Below are 18,299 nucleotides of genomic sequence, written 5' to 3'. Positions count from 1 at the left end.
CCCTGGTGGTCCCTTCCAACACTATGATTCTATGATTCACTGTAGATTGATACTGAAGGTAGCTGTGTTGATCTGAAGAAAAATCCAGAAACAAAATCTGAGTAACACTTTTTAACAGGACCAACCCAAATATCACAAAATAGTGTTCAGGTTTTCAAGTTCTGCAGAACACTTAATTAGACTGGAAGTTCAGCACAAAAAATAATAATAATTGATGGCTTATTCTATTTTTCATCCATGGTTCCTACACCAGCTCCAAGATGGTTTAACAAGAACAGGGAATACATGAATGCTGAAAGCGATCATTAAGGAAAAATATCCATACCAGGTGATAAGGAGCTTGCTGTCTATATTAAACATATAAGTGATGAAAAACATCAACAACAAAAAGAAGAACATGAACAAATCAAAGATGCAGTGCAGAAGCTATGATGAGATGGGATCATACATTCCAAACCATATATCTTTGACCAGCAGGAAGATACAAAGAGAAAGTGATGAGAACTAACAGTGCCATCCTTAGCAGATGTAAAGTCTTCTAAGCCCCACTGACTACACTGGACTCTGTCCATTGTGAGAGTAACTCTGCTTTAGGTTTGCACTGTAAATCTTCTACTGTCACTTCCCCGATGTCTTGAAAGGGCAGGATGTGGCTATGCACTTAACTGCATTGCAAGCCTAATGAGATGGCAGCATAGCTGGTGTCCAGGAAACTGGGCTGGTGCCAAACATTCCTACCTTGCGTTGAAGGAACAGTTTTCTTTGTGTCCTTACTGCTGCCTGGCATTTCCCAAGAAGCTCCATTCTGCAGCTCTGCTGAACAGAAACTATTTTTTTCAATAAAACTAAATGGGGAGAAGGTACATCGCACGCTCTCTTTCATTTCATGTCACTGAAACCCACAAATCTGAAGCAGCACTTTTGATATTTATACAACTACAAGTACATGTGAGTGAAACTAGCAGGTTTTGAATCTGCTTTTGACTTGTGAGCCCGTCTTGCTGGAACTGTGTGGGTAAGATGTTTTCAAAAGTTTCACACTTAGGATTGCACTATTTTCTTGGCAATCACGCAAAAGTAGGTGGGAAAATATCATCCAGATATAATCTACAGTGACCAAGTGAGGCATAGACTCACAGCAACCTTAAGAATTGTTCAACAGGCTGTTGCATTTAGTACAACAGACAGAGCCAGGTGATTCAAAATCAGAAGATGAGACTAACAGCATATTCCCGGCAAAGACAAAATTCCAAAAATGAGTCTTCTTATTCAAAAACTTAGTAACTGCTATTACAGAAAGCATCAAGCCACAGAAATGCTGTGTTTATTCCTGATAGCTAAGAACAGGAAAAAAAGATGGAAAGAATAGGATAAAAGATGTTTTAAATATTTGTGAGCAGTTTCAGTTCCACTCACTCGCATATTTGTTCATGCTGCTTCACTGCCATTTTCATCCACTGGGCCAACGGAAAATTTTAAGTATAGCTTGTTGGTCTGGGGAAATAAGACCGAAGAAACTCCCAGATTTTAACCCTGACAATGACATGGAGTAAAAACAGATGTCCAGGAGTAGGTGTGTGATTTTCTGTTGCAGGGAGAGAACAACATCTCCATGCCATTAATCCTCTGTTGCATTTCTTTGTTCCTGTTGCGACTGGAGTAGATTTTATACAGAAATGCACAGACTCCATGCACATGATATGCTTGAATACATACAGATCTGGAGTACATGAGTGAATGCATGACAGGCCTATTTACTATTAGATTTGGACCTAGCATATAATCTCAAGGCTCAGTTACCATAATATGTTGCGTCATATAATGCCCTTAACTCCAAATGTCTTAGAATCTTTCATGCCCTTTCTTCTGGTTTGTCATCAGCCTTCAGATTAAATCAGCCCATATATATGAGTTTCACTGAATAGCATCAGTTTTTAGTTTACTGCATATGCAATCATTTTGCTACTGTTTTTCAATAAACGTAATTTTCTTGGCACTACATCATCAAAGGACTACTCCTGCGGAATGTATGAAAATGTGCCCTGCGCATACAGCTCTGTCTGTAAAAGATAGGAATTATTTTAGTAAAACACTTAAGTTAAATAATGACTTTCCAACAAGTTGCAGTGACTCCTTCTCACTGAGTGGAAATCCAATCAACACGCCCAATCTATTTAACTTCTAATGTTATGAAAGCTGGAAAAAACTTCAGCTACTATAGTTAGCTCTGAAAAGGAGAGAAATCTAAACCAATATCTTTCCTAGGGAGAATCATGCTTCAGGAATTCAATAAGAACTGCATCCAAGTGGGGCCAGCAGATTGCTTCACTTTTCTATTTCAATCAGGTTAAAAGAAACTGATATCTAGAGATCACACTCTGTTCACCTTGCATGAAAAACAAAGTCTTAGTATCTGAGAGAATAATATGCTATGTGTTGCTTTAGTGTGTGAAATGCATTTTGTGCCAAGATGCTCATTAGCACAAAAAAAAACCTTGACACCCGGGATAAATTTAGTCAATGTCCCTGAGCAATATCTGCTCCAAATACTTTCTGAGACAAGGTAATTTTATTTTCAATATGAAGAAATGTCTAATTTTGTCTGGCATGACACCCTACCTAGGACATATAAAATATAAAAACGATGCACTGTTCCAAAATTGCACTTAAATATGAGGACATTGAGACCATTCTCGTATTTCAGACACAATCCCCTCTCCCCAGCAAAAAAGAATATTTATTTTCCCACTAAACATAAAAATGAAAATGAAATACACATTTATGCTTAGAAAAAATACCTGAGCAAATGCCTTCTTTTCTTTGTGGATATCCCTGCTGCCTCTTCTCTTCAAAGAGCTCTGAAATAAATACCATTGTAAGTCAATTAATGACCAAAGCAAAGACTTAGGGAGAGATCACCCCAATAATCCAATGGATGTTATGGAAATCATTATGGCACTTTCAAAAAATATTAAGGCTTGGATCCTAAGTGTCTTTTCCACTTGCTGCAGGCACCTCTGCACATAGAAGCAGGGCAGGGTGATTTCCACCAATTCCCCCTCTCACTGCAGCCATCCCAGTTCCACCCCCATGATGTTTCCGGGGGTCCACTGACCCCCCAGGAGAACAACTTTGGGGGGGGGGGGACAGTAGACTGCAGCTCAAGGGAGGAGGCAGGAGCACCACCTTTCAAGTTGCCTGAACAGAAATTATGCATATTGGCCGGTTGTTGGAGAGCACGCACACATAGGTTCCATGTATACAGAGACTAGGAACGCTTACTGGCTTGAACAAGGACGTCCCACTGGCTGCCCGTCTGTTACCAGGCTCAGTTTATGATACTGGATATCACATACAAAGCTCTTCATGGCCTTGGCCCGTCTTATTTATAGCATAGCCGCTCTCCCTATGCTTTGCCATGTCAACTTTGATCTAGTCAGCAAGGGTTCCTCCAGGTACCAACCTGCAAATGGGCAAAATCAACAACTGCCATAAACTGGAGTTTGATTTACTGCTTCCCAAATCAGGCAGCCTTCAATGAGTGAGAGGAGGAGGGAGGGGAAGGGGGAAAAAAGCCACATTCATGCTGAGCACTATCAGAGAGGTGTGATGAACGTGGACCATAGTTTCTCTCCTCCCCTATCTCTCTCTCTCTCTCTCTCTCTCTCTCTCTCTCTCTCTCACACACACACACACACACACACACACACACACACACACACACACACACACACACACACACAAAGGAGGAACCTTAGTTTTTCTAGAACCTAACCATCAAAGCACACTTTTATGGAAGCTTTTTGTTCCATTAGTCTGTGGCCATTAATGTAGGCAACCAAGGCAACCACTCACAGTATGTGAATTTCTTCCAGTTAGTACAGAAAATGATATATTTATTGTGGTAAACATTACCCATATTACATTTCAATCATTTTCATTTTTATAATTTCTATATATGAAGAAAACAAAAGGTACTCAATGAGTTAGAATGGTTCTCTTTATACCATCCAGTTCTGTTCAAACCATGATCTCATACCAATAGGAAATAAGTCAGACTGAGCACGATCTCTTAGACGAAGCAGCTATTAAAACAAGAATTCTCAGTGTTGTTCTCCCCCGCCCCAGATATAGCTTTACAGGCATGCTTGCAGTTGATCCCGTTCCATGGCTTTGATTCAAGTTCACACACCAAAGGAGAAAATCAAGATCCACAATCCATCATGGAACTTTAAGTGGTTTTCAAAGGATCATCTGATTTCAAGGCCAGCTATAAACTGCACTATCAAGTTAATGCAAACACCATTACTGTTCCCCACATCCGTACCTCCCTCCCCCTCGCATTTCCCATGACAGAGCTACTATTACAGAACAATCATTAGAGCCTTTGACCTTCAGCAGGCCTTTGGAACTCAATGCAATGCAGAAAAGTCACACAGCAGTAAAATCCAGCTCCATCGTGCTCATGCTTAAGACTGAGTAGGGAGTGTGTGTGTGTGTGTGTGTGTGTGTATGTGTAAAGTGCTGTTGAGATGCGACTGACTTATGACAACCCCAGCAAGGGGCTTTCAAGGCAGCTGAGAAGCAGAGGTGGTTTGCCATTGCCTTCCTCTGTGTAACAACCCTAGTCATTCTTGGTGGTCTCCCTTCCAAGTACTGACCCTGCTTAGCTTCTGAAACCTGACGAGATCTGACAATTCATCAAATGCATATATATGTGTGTAAGGTTGATTTGAACTACACACACACACACACATACAGGCCTTTTATTGTGCCAGTACATGCCAGTATCGCATACCAGCACCTCTTTCAGCCAATGCGGCGTGGGCAGTTTGTGCTGGGGCCAGGCTGGGCTGATTATGGAGCTGTGGCCTGGCCCATCCTGCAGCTGAATTCGCACCCACTGATGCTGTCAGTAGGTGCAATGGTGTACATCAATTGCACTGGTGCCTTTTTTCCGGCCTGTCTGCCCTGCCTTCTCTGCCAGTCCACCTGCCTGGACTTCTGAGCTGGCCCAGCCTTCTCTGCCAACCCAGCTACAGTTGCCAATCTCCAGGTGAGGCTGGAGATCTCCTGGAATTACAACTGATCTTGAGACTACAGAGATAAATTCCTCTGAAGGGAATAGCTTCTTTGGGGGATGGACTCTATGGCATTATACCCCACTGAGGTTCTCTACAAACCGTGCCCTCCCCAGCCCCCTTCCAAAAAAATTCCAGGTATCTCCCAACCCAGAGTTGGCAACCCTAGGCTCAGCTTTCTTGTCAGCTTCTAGACTAATATTTCTGGTGCTGTCTGTCTCTTTTCCTTGGCATAATTTCATTATAATGTATTACATATTGAATACTTTCAGATGATCAGATTGTTCAAGCAATCCAACTTTCATCACTTCCTTGCAAACTTCCCTCTAAAAGCGTGCCCTCTATACGGTAGTACTAAGTACACATAATCGCTTTGCGATCTTACAAGTTCTATTAGTGCAATGCTTTTCCAGCATTGCTAACTCCATATTGCAGCCAAATTTATTAATCCATATGTTAAAATGATCACGGCTACCAAATCAACACAGATGGTTAAAAGTCAGATAATTTATAACTGGATTTGACATATGCTTTGAGGAATAGCCCAATAGGTCAATACTGGAGAATGTGTACTCTATGCTGATCTCTAAAAGAACACTGAAGATCAAGAAATTCAGGGGAGGGGGCAGAAGAGGTCTGGAATAATATCTAAAGCAGGCTTACATTATTTATCTCATCATCCTGATAAATGCCAGCACGGAATACAATGGTCAGGATGATGTAGTACCCTTTACAATTAGAACATATATTATTGCCAGATATATGTGAGAACAGCAGTACTCGTTTTCAAAAGCTATATCCTTCCACTTATAGTTTCATTTGGAAAATATGACTGCAGTGTGCTCTAAAGGCATACTGTAATAAAAAATCCTCCCAGTTTTAGTTCTTTAAAGCTGTTTAACACTTTAAAAGCTAGTTTAATGAGAGTTGGGAATGACTATCATTTTTCAAGTTGACATCATTGGGAATCATATCAATATTTATAGCATGACTGACCAAACTTTCCTGGATGCTGAAAATGTGGCTTTGTCCTTCTTGTCTTGTACCTCGCATAGAACAGTCTGAAGTCTTACTAGTCCTTCTGTTAACATAGAACCAGCAGACCAGATGTCCTCTCTTCACATACTCTATGAAAGGAGCTGGTGGAAGGTAGCCTTGTATTGGACCACTGACTGATTTCCAATGGATTACCACCTTGGTCTGATCTAGGAAGGCACTTCATATGTTTTAAAGTAAGAGTAAATTTTCCAGGACCATTTAACACAGCTTAGATATGCCTTTGATGTTCAGAGATTTTGCATATGCACTTTTACTTAGCAAACCTACAATATATGTTAGTAGTGGATCACAAGGATTTTTAGTGAAAAAGAAGTAAATTTGACATGGTTAATTTTAACAGAGCCTTGGATACTCACCGTGAAGGCTTCTTCTGCTCTGGGATACGGAGGCCATCTTAGAGTGGGTGTTTCCTCTTCCTCTTGTTCCGGGAGGCAGGACCTAAAACTTTAACTGCCTATCCCTGGAGGGAACGCCCCCGCCCTTTCCAGTCTAAAAACTTTCCGAGCAAGGAGCTTAACCGTTAAACATAGAAACAGTAAGTAAAGAACAGTAGACAGATATGGAAGTAATGCTTATTTGTGACTGTAACTATAAACATGCTAATAAAAACTGTATGTAAACCTAACCTGAGAACTGAGCTAAATCAATTCAAATTGAGCTAACCGATTTTTATTTTAGTCAATTTTAGTAGCGTCCTCCTGATTTACGTAGACGTCTGGGAGGGCAAGATGGCCTCCGTATCCCAGAGCAGAAGAAGCCTTCACGGTGAGTATCCAAGGCTCTTTCTCGCTCTGGGAGAGGAGGCCATCTTAGAGTGGGACTTAAAAGAGCTGTCCCTGCCCGGGTGGGATCAGACGTCATGGAGGATGCTCTGAAGAACACACCTTCCAAAGGAGGCGTCAGCCGAGGCATAGAGATTAAGTTTATAATGCCTCACGAAGGTGGAAACTGAAGACCACGTTGCGGCTTTGCAGATCTCCTCAATAGGCACTCTGCGATTAAAAGCCGCTGATGTGGCCGCACTCCTAACAGAGTGGGCTGTCAAACCTGAGGGAACAGTAATTTTTGCTGTTTTGTAAGCCTGAGTGATGCAGTTAGTAATTGTGCGACTGATGGATGCACGGGACATTGACTTGCCCTTGTTTGGGGCTGTCAGATTGATAAAGAGAGTGTCTGACACTCTCAAATGTTTTGTACGGTCAATGTAGGTGTGAAGGGCCCTTCTAAGATCTAAGGTGTGCCAGGTTTTTTCTTTCGGGGTTTTAGGGTTTGGACAGAATGAGGGAAGTACGATATCCTGATCTCTATGAAAACGGGAGTTGACCTTCGGGATAAAGGAAGGGTCGGGAACAAGGACTACCTTGTCCTTGTGAAAGGTACAAAGACCTGGCCTAACCGATAGAGCTCCTAGCTCTGAAACTCTCCTAGCTGAAGTTATAGCTGTTAAAAATAAAGTCTTCATTCTCAAAAGATTCAATGAAGTGTTCCTTAAGGGCTCAAACGGATGTTGAGTAAGGGCTGTCAGAACTGTATGCAAACTCCAGGTAGGGTATCTGTGTTTGACTGGAGGTGAGATTAAAGTAAATCCCCTTAGGAAGGCCTTAATATGTGGATGTTGAGTTAGTGGGAAACCTGATAACCTTGGGACAATGGTAGCAATTGCCGACAGCTGACGACGTAGGGTTGCTGGAGATAAACTCTGCCGCCGTCCATCCTGTAAGAAGGCTAGGATGTTGGAGATGGTGGGCTTGATTGGATTAAGCTGTTTTCTTTGGCACCACCTTACAAAGGCTTTCCACGTGGAGTTATATATCCGCTGTGTAGAAGGTCTTCGGGCAGCAAGAATAGTGTCTGCTATCTCTGGGTCATAACCCAACTTCAGGAGGCGACCCCTCTCAATACCCAGGCGGTCAGTCTGTACCAGCCTGGGTCTGGGTGAAAAATCGGACCCTGGTGGAGAAGATCTGGTCGAGGTGGAAGCGTCCACGGTTTTGCTATGGACATCTCTATCAGAGTGGGAAACCAAGGGCGCCGCGGCCAGTAAGGAGCTATCAAGATGACTGTGGCTTGAAGGAGATTGATTCGTCTGAGGACTCTGGGAAGGAGTGGGAAGGGAGGAAAGGCATATAGAAGCCCCGAAGGCCAGGGTGCCGTGAGAGCGTCCGTCTGCTCTGCATCCGCTTGGATGTATCTTGTATAATACCTTGGTAGCTGGTGATTCTTGCTGGACGCGAAGAGATCCACCAAGGGCGTGCCGCAGTGAGTTGTCAGGAGATGAAACACGTCCCGGTTCAAGGTCCACTCGGCCTCGCTGAGATCTTGTCTGCTGAGCCAATCTGCGTCGACGTTGAGGGCTCCCTGGATGTGCTCTGCTGTGATGGAGTAGAGGTTGGACTCCGCCCAGGACAGGATTCTTAAAGACTCCTTGTGCAGAGTCGAGGACCGGGATCCTCCCTGTTTGTTCAGGTGAGCTTTGGCTGAGACATTGTCCATCCTCACCAGAAGATCTGATCCGGTCAGTTGATGTTGGAAGTGCAGGAGGGCATAATAAATTGCACGGATCTCTAAGGCGTTGATGTTCAGTCGCCTTTCTGGAAGTGACCACGAACCCTGTGCTGGTGACCCTGGAGAGTGGCACCCCAACCAGTCAGAGAGGCATCCGTGAACAACTGTAGAGGAGTTTGCCGAATGTAGAGAACCCCTTTTTGTAGATTTGTTGGTATGGTCCACCACTTGAGGCTGCGTTTTGCCGTGGCAGAGAGAAGGAGACACTTGTTTTTCTTTATCAGGATATCCTTTTGAAAAGGCTTGAGGAACCACTGAAGGGATCTTGAGTGTAGTCGCGCCCACTGTACCGCTGGAATGCATGAAATCATTAGCCCCTGCAGCTTCGCCAGGGTCATGAGGCGGACCGAGGTTGATTTCATGATTGTTCTTGCTAGAGAACAAATCTTGCGAATCTTGTCGGATGGGAGAACCAGGGAGTTGGCGACAGTGTCTATGTACACTCCTAGATGGCGAAGATGTTGGGTCGGAGTGAGATGGCTTTTCTTGTGGTTGACTAGAAAGCCGTGGCTGTCTAATAGCTGGAGCACGATGTTTGTGTGTTGGATACTTTGCTCTCTTGACGATGAGCAAATTAGAATGTTGTCGAGATATGGGTGGAGCCGTACGCCCTCCTGACGTGCTAGGGCTACCAAGGTCACCAGGACCTTGGTGAAGACTCGTGGGGCTGAACCGAGACCGAAGGGGAGTGCCCTGAATTGAAAATGATGACCATTGTGTAGGAACCTGAGGTATCGCCGGTGATCTGGGTGAATAGATACGTGAAGGTAGGCCTCGGTCAAGTCCACGGAGGTTAAGAAGTCTCCTGGTCTTAAAGCCTCTGCTATTGAATGTAGAGTCTCCATCCTGAAGCGTCTGTATGTGACATGCTTGTTCAGGTATTTCAGATCGAGGATGGCCCGCCATCCTCCGTCTCTTTTCGGCACAGTAAAGAACACGGAATATATGCCCAACGATTGCTCCGAGGGGACTACATATTCTATGGCCTTGATTTCCAACAGATGTTGGATAGCCGTTAAGGTTCTGAGTTTCTTGTCTGGTTGTCGAGACACAGGAGACACTACTAGACGATCTCGTGGTCTTTTGCAGAATTGAATTTGGTAGCCGTGGGTGACAGTCTGTAAGACCCAATGGTCTGTGTGGGCAGGAGACCATTGGTGGTGAAAGAGGCTGAGTCTGCCTCCTACTGGTTGTTGTCTGGCGTCACTGTCTTGGTTGACGAAAGGACTTGTCACCTCTGTCATTTTGGAAATTCTGGGGTCTTGAGGAATTTTTAGGGAAGCGCCCTGCTCTACGAAAGGATCCCCTTCCGTAATTCCATTGACCTCTCTTCTGCTCAGGTCTGTAACGTGAGTATGGGTGGTAGGGACGAAAGGAAGTAGGGCTAGAGAACCCTTTGGATTCCTTGCGAAGGCTTCTGGGCAAGTATTTCTTTTTATCCTTTGATTCTACTAATATTTCTTCCAACTTGTCCCCAAATAATTTCTTTCCTACATATGGGTAACCCATTAACACTGCTTTTGATCTATGTTCAGTTTGCCATGGGCGCAGCCAAAGGGCCCGTCTGGCAGCTGTTGCAGTGGCTAAAGCCCTAGCCGAGAAGCACATGGTATCTAGGGTAGAATCAGCCAGGAAGGAGACTGCCTTAAGGATTCTAGATACTCCCTCCATAGCACTTCTATCCTCCTCTGGGATCAGTTTAGCTAACTTCCTAGTCCAGACAATAGCTGCTCTGGACACTAGGGCGGATGTAATAGAGGAGCTAATGGCTAATGCTGAGGCTTCGTGGGCTTTTTTACAGGCCAGCTCCGTCTTTCTGTCTGCAGGGTCCTTAATAGACACTAAACCTTCCTCAGTGACAGTGTCAGAGGTATGTAGTGCAGTAATGGGGTTTTCCACTAGAGGGACTTTTAACAGATCAGCAGTATTACTGGCTATGTTATAAAGCTTTCTGGTAGTCTGAGGGAACTGTTTCCCCCCCATGGGCTTGTCCCATTCCCCTTTTAGTAGAGATAAAAAATAGTCAGGTACAGGTACCACAGTATCAGAGGTAGTATAGGAATGAAAGAATTCCTTAGCGCCTTTCTTTTTCTCCTGAGATGTGGTAGAATCATCAGAGAGATCTAATGCAGCCAACACCTTTATTAAAAATGGCTGGAGGTCATCAGCCTCAAAAATCCTAGTTTGCTTAGTTGGTTTTGGCAAAGAGTCTTCTCCTTCTGAGGAGAATTCGCCTTCCTCTCTATCTGAAACTTCATTATCAGAAGATAGAGGTGATGGCTCCTGTTCTGATACCCGAGGCTGGGAAGAAGAGGTAGCCTTCAAGGCTGCTTTAGTGGGCCAACCGCCTCCCCCCTGAGAACGATGAGGGCCACTTCGCTGCCCGCCGCCCGCTTGATTAATTTCCTGGGGACCATGGAGGTCTCGACCGGGCGCTTGCACTCCGGCAATAGAAGGGGGAGGGGAGGGGAGCTGTGCGGCTCTTAAACCCTCTGTGAAAGCGTCCTTGATTAATGAGGCGAGCTCCGCTCTCAGGAGAGCAATTTCGCTCACGGCCGACTGGAAGGGAAGGGAGGGGGGGAGTACATTACCAGCGTCCGATGTGCTCCGACCGGGTATAAGTGGAGGCGAGACGCCTACGGCCTGATCAATGGATTGCGCGCTGGTAGAGGGGATAGCGGCCGAAGTCGCTGTATTTCCCCGGCCGTTCCCGGTTCCGGAGGTTGAGGGCTTGCTTTTAGCGGACTTATCCGCCGTAGATAAGCAGGCGCGAGCAGCAGACAGAAGGCGTTTAGCGCTTCCCTGGCGAGAAGAGCCTTTCTTGCGCTTGCCGGTGGTTTTCTTTGATTTGCCTTTTTGATCACCGGAGTGATCGTTTGCAGGCGGATCCCGAGCGTCTGGCATAGCCTGGAGTAGGCCCGGGTCCAAATCCCCCTCAGAAACATAGGTATCGGGGCGATCGGTCGCCATTTTGTTTTGGCGGGAAGGAGAAAAAACTTTACCCTGCCCTGCCTCAGAAGATAGATTAGAGACAGAGTAAGAATAGAGTAAAAAGATTTTTTTTTTTTTTTTTTGGATAGAGTAGAAAACAGAAAGGAATAGAATAAGGAAATTTAAGCTCTTGTATATCTCTAAGAAGAGAGCTGTGATTACACTGCTCTCCCGGAGCAAGGCAGGAACAAGACTGGAAAGGGCGGGGGCGTTCCCTCCAGGGATAGGCAGTTAAAGTTTTAGGTCCTGCCTCCCGGAACAAGAGGAAGAGGAAACACCCACTCTAAGATGGCCTCCTCTCCCAGAGCGAGAACAGTCAATTCCTGCTCTATCCAATTATGTATCATGAAACTGGTTAATGAACAGATTAAAGTATGGGAGAAAGCTCTCTGAGACTTCCACCTAGTTGATTCATTGATAACATATCTGATGGACTAGAACAGCACATCAGCTTTAAGACTGCAAGGAGCAAGACATACTAGCCAGTCAGTGGAGGAGAAAGACATGCTACCAGCAAAGGTTTAATTCACTGGTAACAAGATCTTCAGAAAGCTAGATCCTATCCAAACTCTGATCATCAGTGTAGGAAAAGGAAATGCTCCTTGTAAGCTGGGCCTCCAACATAGGACTTTGGGAAGCAGATGGAAAAGAACAGTGTTTGTTTGGTTTCCATTCTGCTCACCAGTTTCTACCATACAATTGTTTCCCCAACCAACAGCAGCCATTCCTCTTTTTCAAATATAGCCTTGTAAATCCTGAGAAGCCTACAGTACTCATGTTTTTTTCTGATTCCAGTCACCCATATTTGAACAAAATTGATTCCAGTCAATAGTTTTCTGTGATAAGCAGATGAAACACGCAGGACAGTTGCCAACATGTGACTGCTGACATTCTTTGGGGAACATCTAACTCAGGGGTGTCAAACATAAGGCCCACAGGCCGAATCTGGCCCCTTGAGAGCTCTTATCTGGCCCGCAAGCCAGCTGAGGCAGCCACCCCCCCCCTCTCGATCTGGGCTGGCAAGGCATGGCCCAGCACGACCAAGTGACATTTATGTCATATCCGGCCCTCGTAACAATCGAGTTCAACACCCCTGATCTAACTATTCTGATAATGGATGTCCCAGCAACATAAACTGTCTCAACATTGCAAGGCTTTTGCTCAGAGATAGGCCATTTAAAAATGGGTGTTTACGTCAAAATACCCATTCCATAAGAACCTCTGGACCATTCCATAAGAACCTCTGGACTTGTAATTTTAATTTAAATTATTTTAAAAGTTATTTCAGGGGGAGTTGTGGTTTCAGCTGGAGAAAACAAGAAATTGGCAAGAGAGAACAATATAGATGCTAAGCTGACATGGTGCCAGCTAAGTGAAAGTATATAAACTAGCAGCTACACAGAGGCACCGAATCTACACAGAAAGAGGCCTGAGAAAGCACATGCTCTCAGATCCATGTTGGACTCCCAGAATAGTGTGCATGCAGAACCATGATGCAAACAGTTACTCTTAGTGAGATTCCTGTGTGGAGACAGGAACCTGAAAATTCCAGAATTCACTGGTGTGTGTTGATAAATTGATTTGTGGCAGACTGAAGCAAGTAATCCTGAGAAGCAAGGTCAGACATGGCATAGCCATAAAAGTCCCAAGGAACTGAGATAGGAGGCCTGAAACATAAAAATCACTGGACTGCAAAAGAGGCCCCAGAAAGATATATTTAGAATTCTGGGCCAGACAAAAGAAGACAAAGAAGAAGTTATATTAAACTTAGACAGTAGTGGTTGTTTGTCTGGTCCAAGGCTAAGCTATGATACTGTACAAAAGATTGGCACCAGAAGTCTAAAGAGAGGAATATGATTTATGCTAGCCAAGATAGATAACATAGGTGCAGTGACGTACTTCAATCAAACCTCATAATAGCCAATAAGATTTTGCATGCCTCTATGTAGACCAATGAGATTCTTTTATTCTTGTAACCAATTAAAATTATTGAATAATATCATTAGCCAATGAACGATTAACCAGAATTCTGTAACCAGTAAAAAGTGATTATGAAATATGCATCAACAGTGTATTATAATGAGCTAATGAAGAAGTTATAAAAGATCTAACACGCATTTGTTCCAGGCCCCAGCTTCTCCTTTTATGCTCCTGAGAGCAAAGCTTGGGTTTTTGCAGCTGCAAAATAAAAACCTGTTCTTCCAGAATATTGGCTCTGGGGTCTCTGTGCCTTGATTCCGCTCCTGATTTTTGCTGCATCAGAACCAAACTACACGGTACAAGTAAAGACAAGGGGCACTTAGTTGGGGCAATGTGGAAGATGTTATGAGACCACAGACTTTGTTCCCTTGCAAACAATATTAGGTATTAAAGCAAACAAAGAGTGTGGAAAATTACATCCACTCCTCTGACCCAACCTCCAAGGAGTGCAGTACCATTCCAGGAAAACAGAGAAAAAGACAGGGTCGACCTAGTGGGCTGGAGGGATGGATAATCTGAATTTCTTTTGTTGTTGTCACGGAGGAATAGAGAGTACTAGGATTATCTGAGAGAGAATACTGAAAACTGCTTTATGCACCTAAAAGAACTTAGGAAGCTCAGTTTTCAGTCAGAGCGTACTAGTGGGTGTCTTAGGAGGGTTACAACGTTGTAGAGTTAATTTGCTTTCCAAATAACCATTTGCAACTATTATTTTGCTACTAATTTTATCATAGGCTTTTATTCTTAAATGTTTTATTATTTTGTTAGTCATGCATCCAGCTTGTTTCTACAATGTTCCCCTTATACTGACTTAAATATTCAAGTCTTGGAGATACTTTTATCTTTTTCATTTTTATTCCTTTACCTTTTATTCCTTCCTTTATTATCATTCAGTCAAGCCCTTAAGCCTCGGTGTTTTTAGTGGTTCACTGAGGCAAATAAGAGTCCTATCAACACTCTTCACTTCCCCCAGCTTTGCTGTGACAAATACATAAAGACAGGCCTTGCTTCTCTTTATCACCCTCCTAATCTTTCTCTTCTGCCACATTGACCCTTTACTGAGGAATAGGTCAAAGCTTCCTAACTAGATGAGACGTAGAGCTGCACGTATCTTTCCCCCTGTCTTTTTAAAAACCAAAAACATTTTTGAAGACCGTGAGTTTGAATGGAAGATTTAGAGGGCAAGGGAAATTCCCTCCAAGCTGCTTTTCTTCCTGCGGTGTACAGTTTTTTTAAAGCAAGGCGAAAAAGCATGTAAGAGCAGACAATTTTTCTTTGGCTGTTAACAGCAGGCCCCCAAATTTTGAAGCCACACTGATTTCTTAGGCTTCACGGTTTCGCATTTTAATGACCATATTTTCTAATTACTGCTAACACAAAACCTAATACTGACACCTTCCAAAATTTCTCATAATGTTATTAAAGCTGTGAGGAAAGTGTTGCACTGTATAAATAAATACAAGGGCAACACTGGTTTTCATCATCCCAACAAAAAGCTAACCCTAGCCTAACTTCTCCCCAGTATCTCATAATTCCATTATTGCTTTTAAAACATATTTAAATGAATATATGTATCAGTATAGACAGCAACCAGTTAAGTAATGAATTGATCCACCACCACTAGGGTACCCAACCTCCAGGTACTAGCTGGAGATCTCCTGCTATTACAACTGTTCTCCAGCCAATAGAGATCAGTTCCCCTGGAGAAAATGGCCACTTTGGCAATTGGACTCTATGGCATTGAAGCCCCTCCCCAAACCCACCCTCCTCAGGCTTCGCCCCAAAAACCTCCCACCACTGGCGGAGAGGGACATGGGAACCCTAACTATCACTGAATGGGGTAACGTTAAGTTTACATATAAACAAGCAGTTACGAGAACTTCATGCACATTTAGTTTTGTGACAAGTATCACAACATTCTGATGCAAAACTATAAACAAAATTGGTTTTAGATTCATCCATCTTTTAAGCTCAATCTTGGCCAACCCCCCTCCTTATTACAGCCCTTGTTCCACATGGCTTTTGTCTATGCAGGTCCCATGATCCCAAACATAGCCTTTTGTTCTTGTTGTTGTTCAAAGGGAATCCCTTCCTCCCTTTTTCATCACTGGAAAAACTGGTTGAATTCATCCCTTTGCACTTCGACTGAGAACTGTTGAGGGATGCTACAATAAAATCACTGTTGAAATTAGTAGGCAACACAATGAAATCATGACAGTGACTGGGACTTGTCAAGCCCTGGGTTAGGGAGTGTCCATTTTGAGTGGAAAAACTGCCTGAGAAGAAAGGGTTAAGCAATTGCTCTCTCCGTTATACCTTGTCAACTTCCCATGGCTACTTCTGGTGTTATTAAACATCAAAGAAAAATGACTGGCAAGGACATTCAGTAATGTGAATAGAATAAAGAGTCTCAAAGATTATTCAGCCCTAAGTATGAAAAAGCTTTGTTAGCAGTTCAAAGTGTCTGCTCATAATGTCCCAGAAGCCAGTACAAGGAACATCTAACCTCACAAACTATTTGTACAAAGTGTGACCCAGAAATTACCAGATATGTGAAATATTCTTTGTTGCTATTGACAAAGTTGGGCTTTGGACATAACAAAGACTGGACTGTAGATAAGTTAACATTTTATTTTTTATATTATAATTGAACACATATGAAGCTGCCTTCAGTACTGTCTACTCAGATTGACAGCAGCTCTCCAGGATCTCAGGCAGAGGTCTTTCACATCACCTACTACCTGGTTTTTTTTAACTGGAGATGCCGGGGACTGAACCTGGGATCGTCGGTATGCAAAGTGGAGCCACAGCCCTTCCCCAAATTGCAAAGAGGAAACGGAAGAGTTGGTTTTTATATGCCAACTTTCTCTACCACTTAAGGGAGACTCAAATGGGCTTACAATCACCTTCCCCTCCCCACAACAGACACCCTGTGAGGTAGGTGGAGCTGAGAGAGCTCTAACAGAGCTGTGAATTGCCCAAGGACACCCAGCTGGTTTCGTGTGTAGGAGTGGGGAAACAAATCCAGTTCACCAGATTAGCCTCCGCCGCTCATGTGAAGGCGTGGGGAATCAAACCCGGTTCTCCAGATCAGACTCCACTGCTCCAAACCACCGCTCTTAACCACTACACTACGCTGGCTGACTTTTATGTTGCTGAGTTTTTGTATTTTATGCATTTTTGTAAGTTTTATAATAGATGTGCCTATGGCCAAGGCTAGAGTAGGCGATGTTTCCCGTTGTCCCTTTTTACACCTTCTAGGTAAGTAGCTTTGATGGGCTCCAGGAAAGAACTGAAATCCATGAAACCCTTCTATCACATAAAAAACCTTCTAAAACTGCTTTAAGAAGTTTAAATGCTAGAATCCAAAGAGAGAGAACCTTAATACTTGAAATTTAAAAATATGTAGCATTATGTTCTCCCCTTGAAGTCCACAGACTGTACAGAGATTCAGTAAACACAACTGTCTGTATATATGAAAGGGAGAACTGAGACCCCGACCACTGTCCCCTTGTTTCTAACCTCTACACTCAGTTGAAGGTTGAAGCAGAACCTATGCACATGAACTTAGGCAACTGTTCATTATGTAAGCTAGCTGAATGAGTGGGGACAGAAGGAGTGATCCTGATCTCTCCGTGTCCACATGGTTACTGTACAGTCCTAATCCGAAATCACGAATAGCAGGAAAAGTGACAACGACTGCAACTTTTTTTGCATGTGAAGGGGTGGAGTTACTGCTGAATATATAAAGCAACATTTCACATCAGCAAACAATACAGTGACCAAAAAGGCAACAAATCCCAATGTGGCTTTTAAAAAAAACTGTACTAGTCTTTTATGCATGGCTGTTTCACTTGCCATCACCCCTCCAATGACTTCGGATCTTTGTTCGGATTATGCGTGCCGTTTCTGACCGTCAGAGGTCGCCTCTCCTGTCCCCGTGCGCATTTCCCCTCATTTTACCAGCATTTTCAAATTTGAGATAAAACGAGTCTCTGAAAATGCAGGCGAAACGCGGGGGAGAGTGAAGCGTCCTCTGACAGTTGGAAACAGTATGCATAATCCAAACAAAGACCCGAAGTTGTTGGAGGGATGACAGCAAGAGAAAACAGCCATGTATAAAAGACCACTGAAGCAATAATGGAATGCATTTGTCATTACATTTCTTCTGACCTGTGCTAGTCAATTCTCTCCACTGAAAGTCAATTGTTTTGAATTGTTTCTGCAAGAGGTGAGGTAAAGGAAGAAAGTGCACAGCCAACCTTTGTTTCCTGGAAACATATTTTGCCTGCCATGTGCATTACCGTGAACTCAATTTTACAGCAGTGTTTTTATCTGCTCCAGGCTTAGAATTTTTGCAGCAACATTCATCTTGGTCATAATGTCAAGAGATGCAAGCAAATTTTGCTAACTGGGCATGCACGTGGCATACCCTGATCCTGGTAGTATTTCTGGCAAATTTCAAACAAGTAGCTTTCTTTTCTTATGATCTCTGTCTTGTTCTTTCTGTCAAAAACACAGGGAACAACTAAAATTGTAAAATTCAGTGACATATTTCCTGGTGTCTGGTAGGATATAAAGCCTTCACATTATATCAACCCCAATTAGGGGCTGTCTGACAGG

General features: G+C 43.5%; 1 protein-coding gene across 1 annotated transcript in view; it reads right to left on the bottom strand.

The window, feature by feature from the left end:
- MTCL1 (microtubule crosslinking factor 1) overlaps positions 1 to 18,299 on the bottom strand; it is a 108,425-nt gene that overhangs the window by 47,266 nt on the left and 42,860 nt on the right. The window contains exon 4 of the mRNA XM_056854937.1: positions 2,799 to 2,858. Within this exon, the coding sequence (XP_056710915.1) occupies positions 2,799 to 2,858 (60 nt within the window). The remainder of the gene's footprint in view (positions 1 to 2,798; positions 2,859 to 18,299) is intronic.

Source organism: Euleptes europaea, chromosome 8 (genome assembly GCF_029931775.1).
Source record: "Euleptes europaea isolate rEulEur1 chromosome 8, rEulEur1.hap1, whole genome shotgun sequence".
NCBI lineage: Eukaryota > Metazoa > Chordata > Lepidosauria > Squamata > Sphaerodactylidae > Euleptes > Euleptes europaea.
The sequence above is the reverse complement of the archived record's forward strand: the minus strand, read 5'-3'. Positions and strand labels throughout refer to the sequence as shown.